This window comes from Arachis ipaensis, chromosome B09 (genome assembly GCF_000816755.2).
Source record: "Arachis ipaensis cultivar K30076 chromosome B09, Araip1.1, whole genome shotgun sequence".
Lineage (NCBI taxonomy): Eukaryota > Viridiplantae > Streptophyta > Magnoliopsida > Fabales > Fabaceae > Arachis > Arachis ipaensis.
In genome coordinates, this window is record NC_029793.2 from 5147943 (window position 1) to 5159747 (window position 11805).

At 35.4% G+C, this 11805-nt stretch overlaps 2 protein-coding genes across 10 annotated transcripts in view; one reads left to right on the top strand and one right to left on the bottom strand.

Moving 5' to 3' along the window:
• On the top strand, positions 1186–11223 carry LOC107615968 (putative disease resistance RPP13-like protein 1). 9 transcript variants are annotated; one of them, XR_002354376.1, is made up of 9 exons: positions 1186–1489; positions 2769–3111; positions 4055–4239; positions 4650–8489; positions 8719–8806; positions 9332–9375; positions 9472–9569; positions 9849–10346; positions 10677–11223. XR_002354376.1 is itself a non-coding variant. In XM_021112176.1 (4 exons), the coding sequence occupies exons 2-4, from the start codon at positions 2862–2864 to the stop codon at positions 8754–8756; spliced, it is 3930 nt and encodes a 1309-aa protein (XP_020967835.1). In that variant the 5' UTR covers positions 1188–1489; positions 2769–2861; the 3' UTR covers positions 8757–8961. The 9 variants fall into 9 exon arrangements, 1 of the variants encoding a protein (XP_020967835.1); XR_002354375.1 differs by lacking the exon at positions 4055–4239 and having other exon boundaries at positions 1187–1489; XR_002354374.1 differs by lacking the exon at positions 4055–4239 and having other exon boundaries at positions 1187–1489; positions 4892–8489.
• The window catches only part of LOC107615977 (probable LRR receptor-like serine/threonine-protein kinase At1g05700), a 52195-nt gene continuing 51959 nt past the window's right edge, over positions 11570–11805 (bottom strand). Inside the window, exon 13 of the mRNA XM_021112202.1 lies at positions 11570–11788. Coding sequence (XP_020967861.1) covers positions 11725–11788 — 64 coding nt within the window. The 3' untranslated portion in view covers positions 11570–11724. The remainder of the gene's footprint in view (positions 11789–11805) is intronic.

Below are 11805 nucleotides of genomic sequence, written 5' to 3' on the forward strand. Positions count from 1 at the left end.
TATAGATATAGTTTTTATTTTCTTAAATATATTTGTATATAGATATAGTTTTTTAAAATTTTGTGAGATTCGAGGCCACTATTCGCCTCTTTCTATATCCGTCCTGGTTGACAGAATAATTAAATCATTATAAAAGTATATTCTAAATAATTTAATTTAATAACATATAATTTTACAATTTTGTTAGGTAAATAACTGAACAACTTGAACAACAGACTATACTCGTAGGTCCAATAATACATTTACTTATTTTCATCTTTATCTATCCTAAACCCTAGTTTTATTACAATGATTCTGTCGTTGCAACCCCTACAACGACGCCCATCGCTGCCTCCCTTATGACGCCGTTTACTGTCGTCGACACGAAGCTTTTTAGTGCGGCATTCGCCCGCTTGTCACTACAACGAAACCACTGCCACACACGTCTTCAACGGCCAAATCCAACCCGATCCGTCACTACGCCACCACCCTTTTGTTTTTATCGTGTTCGTACTTGTTTCTTTTTTTTAAACTATATATTGGAGGGAGAAGAAATTCGGGTTTTTTTGAATGGTGTTTAATAATGAACATCTACATATTAGTGAAAAGAACCATCCGCATACATAGTCAAATGAATATCCTGTGGAGTATGAACATGCAGAATCAAGCAAATCAAATAAAATACCAGCAATATACCTAAATAAACATCAATTTTAGAATGAAAAAGAACCATATGCATACATAATAAAATGAATATCCGACTTAGTTGATAAGAAACAAGTAACAAAACATTAACTGTGGAGCACCAAATTCGCAATATAGTAATAGCAGTGGTGGCACAAGATTACGAAAAAGTGGTTGCCACAAAAATAAAAAAATTATAATTATAATTAAATCTAATTAATTTAAAATTTGATTTTTAAAATTAAAATTAATTTTTTTATTATAATTAAATTTAATTAATTCAAAATTTAATTTTTAAAATTAAAATTAACTTTTTTTTTAATTTATTATTTAGGTTGTTAAAAAAAAGCATTGTTTTTTTATATTTTTTAATTGTTTTTAATAGGCAACATATATAAAGAAACTACTAGACACAGTAGAGTGATGGTAAAAATTTGTGGTGTTTACTTCAGAGTTAATTTAAGTTAGGATTCTTTATAATTGTTATATATAAAAATTGAAAAAAAAAAATTGAAAGATAATGACAGAATGTGGTAAGACGTGGTGCATTTGCTTCTCCTGTGTCTCAAATTCTCAATTCTCAAACCCACTCTCACACAATCGGAAGTTCAATTCCAAAGAGAATTCCAATCAAGAGGGATGACGCCACTTCAACTTGCATTGCCGCCTTCACAGCTGCCCAGGCCCTACAGCTGTCCGCCGCTCCTCCGTCTCTCTTCTGCCACCTCCACTGGCCGCTGGTGGTCAGCTGTTGGCACTGCCACCTCCTTCGTTGTCCTTCTCATCCATCCAGCCAAGTCTCCACCTTCACACTCATCTCTATGAGGTTAGTTTCTTTCTTTCTAGTTGATTAGTCTTGCACTTAGGAAATCATTATTTTCTATGTTAATTATTAAAAGCCTTTCTAATCCAATTGCCATTCGTACCCTATTTCATCCTCTCATGAACTTGAAGCCTAAGATGAATTAAAGGTGATAGTAAATAATAAAAGAATTGTAGATTGGATAATGGGTAAAGAAGAGACTAGTTGGGAGATGAGGTTTATTAGGAATAAAACACATGACAAGAAACATGCATTTCAAAAGACTTGCATTGAGTACAGGGGAGAAAATGAGTTCAAACTTCAAAGAGAGGAAGAAATGGATACAAGAAGCTAGTATAATAACAAATGGGTGCAGTAGCTATAGCTAGATCGCGACATGCATGTCATGAGGTAGTGGTATGCTTAAAACTAATAGGCTGCTCAAGGCAATATGGTGGAATGGGCACAAAGGAAACAACTCTTGGAAACTACCAAAAGACTTGAAGTGGCGTTAATTTTGATTGCTGTGGCAGAGCTCTATAATTTCATTAGTTCTCTTTAAAATAATTGACTACAATGGTTTTCTTATGAGCTTATTCATGTTGTGCATGTTTGGTGTGGGTTGTTTTAGTGTGTTATGTTTGGAGTATTTTGACTTGTAATTGTTGTGACTTAAAACTCGTGGTTTTTGGTCCGTTCTTGATGGCAATGCCAAAGGAGATTGATCACAAATCTTTTGTTGTTTTCTTCCCGTTTAGGGTCGAGCTTGTACGAACAATCTAAAAACAAGAAATGTCCTGCCAATACTTTGAGCCAACGTCTTATGTTTATACTATTAAAATTTAGAATTTAGAGTTTATGGTTTATAATTTAGGGTTTAGGGTTTAGTGTTTAGGGTTGACCAAGTATTGGCTAAAAATCGATAAATTTTGTTAGTCATGTAGTATTATTCTCCCAATTTAGGTACTAACAATTTTCACGCTGTACAATTGTCCTAATCATGCAATTTGCCGGAAGAAATCCCTAGGAATATGAACATTACAAATTCACCTTTCATCATTGCCTTACCAAAAAACTTTCTCCCTTACCATTCAAAAAACTGGAGATATTAGTCCTCCTTTGTGTATGTACAACTTGCGATGACGATTTATATGTTTAGGAATTTCGAGTATAATAACAAGATAGCGACGAGGTTGTCTAAGATTGAAATTGTCAGGGACCAAATCAGGGTGTTAGTAATTTTAATTCTTTCTCCTTCTCCATGCTCAATCTACTCTTTGTATCAACATCTGTGTGTTTGTAGGGGTGCTCTTTCATTCGAGCTGCTTGGACCCGAAGATCTCGAAGTGAAGCTGCAAAGAAACCTAACAGGAAATCATGGAAGCAGAGGACAGATATGTACATGAGACCGTTCTTACTAAACATTTTCTTTTCAAAAAGATTTATTCATGCTAAGGTGATGCACCGAGGAACAAGCAAAGTGATCTCTGTCGCTACAACAAACGCTAAGGATCTTCGAAACTCTCTCCCCTCCTTGACAGATCACAATGCTTGTAGAGTGGTTGGAAGGCTTATTGCCGAGCGATCAAAGGAGGCTGATGTATACGCATTGGCTTATGAACCAAAAAACAATGAAAGGATTGAAGGTAAACTGGGTATTGTTATCGATACCATTAAAGAGAATGGAGTAATTTTTGTTTGAGTTCATTCCTTATCAATATAGATTAGTCAATAATATAGTTAAATAGATGTAGTGAAGTACCATTAGTTTGTTTTTATATTTGTTGTCTTTTTCTCCCTCTAATTGCTCCCATTATTTTAATATGCATTTGTACAACCACCAATATAATGGTGAGAAATAGAGGAGATGAGAAAAAAAAGTTACAAATTTTGATGTGTAATTTATAAAGAAAATTTTTCGATTTATCTTCCGTTCTGTCTATTTCTCTCCAATCAAACAAAGCCTAAGTGTCTAAGTCAATATCTTTTAGTTTTTGTAATATTTCTTATTATCTTTGTCCTTGTAAACTCCGCCTATGTTACACTTGCGGTACATAGCCGGTCCCAAGCCCGGATAAAGGAGGAGGGTTGTGTTAGGTCTTCGGCAACCAACATAAAAATATAGCCGAACCCCCATGACATGAATCTTTGTCCTTGTAAAAAAAAGTATTTAAATACCCTAAAACTTCCCCTTGGATCAAGGTAAGTTCTTGTCTCACAATGTCAGCAAGTTTAGGAGGAGAAAATTTGACTATAAATCATGGATTTGTGTTGCTGAAAATTTTGATGTTTTAAATGTTAAAAAAGATTTAAATAGTAGCAATAACTTGTAATTTTTTGTGGCATGAATAAAATAAACAGATACAATTTACACTACTTTTCTTTTGTGTTTCATGAATTACCAATTTGTCATGTTAAGATAAACAAACTTTTTACAATTCAACGTTGGTAAACATGATTTTGATAAAAGTTCATATTAATACTCAAGTATGAATATACATCTTAGAAGGGTATTATTGAGTCACTTATATAATATAACATAGTGAAGTATGTATAATCTAAGTAGTTCTAAGTCACTTATAGACAAAGAGGGGGGCACTAGCCAGCAAGCAGTAGTAGGAGTGAAAGTGGCATCATCATGTAGAAGATAAATAAAAAGCGTCCTACTAGATTCTCACTATATGTATCATTATCACAAGGGACAAGACAAAAGCTAAGTTATTAGCCGTTACACTGTTTCGGGAAGGATTTTAAACTCTTGCATTGGAGCAAAGGTATCATAATTCATTGAAATTTTAAATTATTATTTTATCTGCAAGTGGTTTTAATTTACCATGAAACACTGCTCGAGGAATTCTAAGAAATATATATATTTTTAAAAATATTCGAATATTACTTAATACTAATATTATATCTGTAACAGCTGGCTGCCATTCAACAAATAAAAAATTCCTTAATCTTTTTATATTTTTAATTATTTTTTAATGCCTAATGGAATTTGAGTTTAAAATCTAAGGGATGCAAAAAAGAACTACTTACTCTAACAGTCTAACCAAGTGAATTAACGTACATTTTTAGTTTAGTTGATAAATTTGTTGATTTTATTGCTTATATTATAACAATTGTTGGGGTATGTACGAGTATGCTTATTATGTTATTAACTAATTATTATATGTTGTTTCAGCACTAGTATATAAAACTAAGCAAAGAACATTGTTAGTGCACTGCAAACCACAAACACTTGAGATTCCTTGTGCTTGAGAAAATCCAGAGATCTAAATACAATACATCGATCTACGTATAACAACTTCCTTCAACCCCTTTCATTGTTTTCTCATCATCTGGTACACTTGATTTTGAATCATGGCTGCAAAACTTGAAGGTGGGGCTTATCTTTCTTCTTTTGTTGATGCTGTTTTGGAGAAGCTGTCTGCAATACTTGAAGATGATGACTTTGTCCTCGAAGGAAACGACTCTGCCCTGGAGTTACTTCAAAAGATAGAGAAAAGTCTATATGATGTTGGACCTGTGCTTGATGATGCTGAGCTGAAGCAGTTTAGTGACAAGAAAGTGAAGAAGTGGCTCATTGATCTTCAAGATGCTTTGTATAAGGCTGATGACTTGCTGGATGAACTCTCCACTAAAGCCGCCACTGCCACTCAAAGAGATCCAGGTAACTCTTCTCCCTGGTCTCACTATGTTGATTCATGTATTGAAGATAGTGGCATCAATGTCATCGGAAAAACAGTCGCCACACTAGAGTCTGTTAAAAGACGAAAAGGTTATCTTCGTCTTTTTCCGAAGGAGAGTGCCAAGATGGACATCTCGTCATGGAGAATTCCATCCACATCTCTCGTTGTAAGTTCTGACATATTTGGTCGGGACCAAGACAAGGAGAGGATAATCAAATTGCTGTTAGATGATACCTGCGATGCTGAATCACCTGTGACTGTGATCCCCATTGTGGGTATGGGTGGGATAGGAAAAACTACTTTGGCCCAACTGGTTTACAATGATGCCAAAGTTGTGGAAAAATTTGGCACTAGAGCATGGGTGTGTGTTGCTGAAAATCCTGACCCTGTTAATGTTACAAGGACAATAATAGGGGCAATGGATTCTTCCTCTTGTAACGTGGATCATTTTGATTCACTTCAAACTGCTTTGAAAGAAAAGCTGACAGGAAAGACATTTTTAGTTGTTTTAGACGATGTCTGGCATGATCGACGAGATATGTGGGAGGATTTTCTAAAACCTTTTCACTATGGGAATACTGGAAGTAAGATTCTCCTAACAACCCGTAGTGAAAAGGTTGCTTCTGTGTTTGCAGCTAACAATCTGCATTATCGACTTAGTTTATTGTCGGACGAAGATTGTTGGTCGGTGTTTTTGAAGCATTCATCTATTTCTACTAATTCCAGTCAGTATGCAACTCTAGAACCAATTGGTAGAAAAATTGTTGAAAAGTGTAAGGGATTACCTTTGGCTGTAAAGACTCTTGGAGGTTTATTGCGAAATAAGCATATTGAAGGGGATTGGAAGAATATACTTAAAAGTGAAATTTGGGAACTCTCAGAAGATGACAGTAAAATTGTTCCCGCATTAAGAGTTAGTTATCATTACCTTCCTTCACATTTAAAGCGGTGTTTTGTTTATTGCTCAATATTTCCCGAGGATTATGAATTTGACAAAGACGAATTAATTTTATTATGGATGGCTGAAGACCTTTTACAACCAAAGGAAAACAACGCATTAGAAAATGTTGGTTGTGCATATTTTGATGAATTAGTTGCAAGGTCATTTTTTCAACCTTCCAATACTAATGAAAAGTTATTTGTAATGCATGATCTTATGCATGATCTAGCAACGTTTTTTGCTGGAAAATTCTATTTCAAAGTCAAAGAATTCGGCCATCAACACATGATAGACAACAAAACTCGTCATTTGTCATATGCTGCTACAGAAGATGAGGATAGCATCAAATTATTTCAAGAGGCCAATAATAGAGCAGTACACATGAGAACGTTTTTATATTTTTCTTTTCTTCACCATCCTAAATCAATTGATATTGAAAGCGATCCTTGCCTCTTACGCCAACAATTGGGGTGTTTAAGAGTTTTATCATTTGAACGGCTTTTGCTAGCTTCATTGCTAGATTCAATAGGTGAATTAATCCATTTGCGTTATTTGAATCTGTCTGACACACCTATTGTGACATTGCCCGAGTCAATATGTAAATTATACAATCTCCAAACTTTGAAGTTGAAGAATTGTGCTCAGTTAGAGATGCTTCCCAGCAGCATGCAAGATCTTGTGAACCTGCGCCACCTTGACATTCGAGGTGCTTCTCATCTGAAAGCGATGCCGAAGGAAATAAGCAAGCTAAAGCATATAAACTTCTTAAGTGATTATATCGTCGGCGAGCATGAAGGAAATGGGATAAGAGAACTGGGAACGCTGGACAATCTCCATGGCTCATTTTGCATTTCCAAGTTGGAGAATGTCAAGAATAGTGGTGAAGTTTTGGAGGCGAAGATGGGTAAAAAGAAGCACATCAACACTTTAGAATTGAATTGGCTTCCAGATGGTGACATTGATGATCTTCAAACTGAAAGAGATATACTTGACAAGTTACAACCTCATGAAAACTTGAAAGAGTTATCAATTGTGGGTTATCGGGGTGAAAGATTCCCAGATTGGTTAGGCCTTTCTTGCTACTCCAATATGACCAAGTTGAGTCTGGATCGTTGTATGAATTGTTGTAAGCTTCCTTCATTGGGACAGTTACCCTCTTTACAGCATCTGGAGTTTTCTGAACTTGATGGGTTGGAGAAAATTGATTTGGCGTTTTACAACAATAGTGGATCATTTGAGCAGGAGACACCTTTCAAATGTCTTGAAACTCTGAAAATTGTAAATATGTCTGCTTGGCGGGAATGGCATTTTCCTCAAGAGTTTAATGGTTTTCCTAAGCTTAGAGTCCTTTCACTAAAAAGCTGTCCGGTGTTAAGCGGAGATCTTCCTGCTCACCTTCCGGCTCTGGAGGAACTTAACATTGTTGAATGTGAAGAGCTTGCATGTCCGCTGCCAAGGGCTCCCAAGCTTCACCAATTACTTGTAGAGGGTTCTTCTATGTCTTTCGGGGGAGTGGAACCGCACAACATAGAAATTTCAGGAACCCAGCTGGCAAATTCCGTATTGGAGTGCCTGCCCCACATCCAACCGCCACGTGTCCGATGTCTGCGTATCAGTAACTGTGAGTCAGCGATATCAATTTCAGCAGATTATTTGCCCGCTTCATTACTATTTCTGCAAATCTATCATTGTTCAAAATTAACATTCCCAGAGCAAGTGCAACACAAGTCGCTAACGGAGATAGAGGTAGTGGGGTGTGGTTCACTGACATTGTTTCCAATGGGGGGCTTTCCAAATCTCGAGAAGCTCAAATTCTATATCTGCGAAAGCATGGAATATGTTGTGGTGTCAGAGGCTCTTCAAAGTCTCCGTTATTTTGAGCTCTCACATTGCCCCAGTTTAGTATCCTTGCCGACGCTAGGGATGGCTGTGCCCCACCTAGAGGAGCTGCATCTATACGATTGCCCAGAAATCGATTGTTTTGCTGACGAGGGCCTCCCGCCGAGTTTGAAAAAACTTCAACTCACTGAGTGCCACAAACTCGCGAGTTGGATAGCATCAAAGGGTTTGCAGAGTGAAGGCCTTACCCATCTTGAGCTTTGTCGATGCAGTGATGTAAAGTCGTTCCCAGGAGAGGGTTGCCTTCCTGCTTCTCTTGAGTTTCTAGAATTGTGGAAGTTACCAAATCTGGAGACGCTTGACTGCAAGGGGCTTCACCATCTTACCTCTCTCAAAAATTTAAGAATCAGATACTGTGACTACCTTAATAATATAAGAGAAGAACATTTGCTTGCATCCATAGAAAATATCTTCATTGGGAATGAATGTCCTTTGACGCGTAAGCTGAAAGAGATGGAAGACCTACGGATTGAATTTGCCCGTTACTACATGGGTAAATGTTTTTGCTCTCATCTTCCCAAAACTCATGCAGTCATGCTCATTCTTTGCATCAACCATTTTCATTCCCTTGTAATACACCAATGCAATGTTTATTATCTTTTCATTCTTAGTATTTAAATAAAACCATCTTATGGGTGCCAAAATTTTCCAAAAAAGTAAACTTTTTCATGATTGCTTCTTTATTGCTTACAGTATTTGTAATTTTATATGGTATATTGCAGACTCGGATTACTCTGATGATGATTACTGGTACGATTGATTCTGATTTTACACCATTTTATGTGAATGAGAGGGGTCAAAGGCATACGGGTACGCACATACTTCTTGAAATGCATTATTTTTCTTTATTCTTGAAAAGTTATTCCAATTAGGAAGGAAAAGGGTTACTTTACTTCTTGAAATGCATTATTTTTCTTTATTATTGAAAAGTCAATCCAATTAGGAAGAAAAAGGGTTACTTTTCTTATGCCATTGAACTTTAATTTTTTTTTTATAACTTCTGTCTTCTGTCATCTTGAGCACTTAAGAGACAAGTGGTAGATTTTGAAAGTGGTACAATCTATTTATCTATTTATGAAAGTATATTTTTAATTTATCTTAATTCTGCGTAAAAAGTTGGTCTAAACCTAGGTATTATTTAATGCCAAAGTTCTAGATGTTTTTCAGCATACTCTTGCATTGGTTCTTCCAGATTTGCGCTCATGGAATTCTAATATTCTCATATGTGTTGCTCATCTGACTTTATCTATAATCTCTAATATACTCATAGTCATAGGGTGTTATATAGTTTGTGAGTGCTAAATGAAACAAAATGTTGATTTTTGTAAATAATAGGAAGATCGAAGTCTGAGGAAAGGTGAGAATTGGGGTGCACTGAAGTAAGTTTGCGTTGTCCATGTCTTGCAATCGCTACTACCTCTTGTGCTGTTCCTGTATATTTTTATTGACTGTATAATCCTACCTGCTTTGTTCAGGTTTATAAATGGAGCAACTTGCTATACCAATGAATCTCTAGAACCACCGATTATGTCAACTAAATTTGCTTCTGCTGCAAAGAAAGCAAATAATCAAGGTTACATACCGTTTATAGCTTTTTGGGCCCATGTTATGCATTATTTAAAATTTCTATCATTCCTCGTCTCTATCTAATTATAGTTAGCTCTGTTTTAAATGTAGAGTCTAAGATTCCAAGAACATGCAAGTCGTTTAGTAGATATGATAATGCAAGAATTCAATTGTGCTTACTGAAAGACATCAGATGATAGTAACTAATGTTGCAAAATTTAAATTCAATGGGTATTGGGCTTCTTATAGTAAACTTGACAATTAAAAACTTATCTTTCCTGTATAGGTATTGGGCTTGCCAGAGACCATGAAAGCAGTATGATTTCTTTCTTGAAACATTGAATCTATAATTGGGACTGCTAGCCTGTGTGACTTGAAAAACCGGTAGCAATTCAATGCTTGGTTGCACCCTAGGTAAAATGTATTAGACTAGAACATCGCCTACTTCTTTATTAGACTAGGTAAAATGTATTAATCTGTGGCTTTTCATCAATAATAAATCCTCTGCCAAGATAACACAGACAATTGAAGGAAAACTTTTTGAATCCTCAAGAAGGAAGAGCTTTTCTTCTTTCACATCAATCTTGAAACCATTCAAGTGATTTTGGGATATGTAAAAAAACGGTAAGGGGTCTGCATGAATAAAAGGCGAAGATGAGGAGGAAAGAATCTCTCTACTTGAAGGACCCAAACCTTGGCAAAAAATTTCCCATGTATGGGGCATTGATGAGGTATTGCACTAGCTGAGGCTGTACATGGTTCAGCACCTGATATTGCTGAAAAAGTAAGCTGCAAAGTTCTTTCTTAACCTTATATTATCTGTTACGGATCTTTTCCACCTTGTTATCAACTTATTACAGAATATGGGATTTCTTTGAATGACTGTTTCATGAAAGTGCTCAATATTGGTTTGCCCTCTGCAATTTCATAAAACTAATTTGGTGTTCTTTTTCTTCTTTAAAAAGGATAAAATTGTGAATAGTAATTGTTGTCAATTTACTTCTCCCATACTGGTCACAAACAAGCTCTAACCTTGGAAAATTACAACCTTTATTGAATTTAGGGTCATATTCTGTTGCTTACCTGTATTTCCACTGGACTTTTGCTCGTGTAGAATTTTGGCAAATCCAACTGCTTTACTGCTGAGTGGTGTTTCAATGTTGCGCCATTTGAATCTCAACACAATTGCAGATGGGAAGTACGGAACTGCTGATCTTGGAAGCAAAGCAAAGACAATCACCAATGCAATTATTGATTCACTGATCAATGCAGTGTTATGGCCTTGAGAGGGTTGGAGTCTCTTACGCTTCTAAAATGCACTTTGAGTCTTTGATTGATAACCCTCTTTAGTCCATTTTGCTATTCTTTGTCAATAATATAGTTAAATAAATGAAGTACCATACACATGTTTCATTCATTCTTCTTTCATGACTCTGCCTGCTATTTGCTTAATTTAAATTCAATAACTTACTGGAAATCGCCACTCGTTTGTGTTCCTCAGGGTTTGTTTTGTTGGAGTAATTCACACCAATACAATCACGCCAATGTTGGGAATTATCCCAAAATAATGTATATTTTTCCTTTTAACTCCAAAACCATATGTTTGAGTATATACTTGATCCAAATCATGGTAATACCAAAATGGGAAAACAAACGTTCAAGTTTCTGATGTTGTGAAGGAAAAAAGGCGAGGAAAGAGGATTGTTTTTACGGCAACAATCAGACAAAAGCTGTTTCTTTTTTTTTCTTTTTTTTTTAACTAATGATACTATTTTGATAATTTTTTCAACTAAAAGTTTGTAATTGCGAAAATTTATTACCTTGGCAAAACTTTGATAGGATTCTCTTTCTCTATCTCGATAGTGGAATTTGCCCTCTTTGTTAATCTGTTTTATATTAAAACTAATCTTGCGTATTAAAATGTTTCAGGAATTACGATAATATAATCTTTATATCAAGTATAACAACAATTGACTAATTGTATTAGTCTTTTTAATAAACTAAGAAAGAACTAAAAAAAGAGGAAAAGAAAAATCTTTGAACGGAAAAATTTCAAGATACAAATATGCATATGACAACAATAATAAACTTAAGATCCAGCCATTTCTGTTTTAAACATCATTAAGGGCTTTAATTATTGCTGGTTTACCTGTGATTATCTCCTATAAAAATAGTCCAAAACTATAAACATCACTTTTCTCTGTTAGCCTATTTGATACTTGGTACCTGCATGAAAGACCATA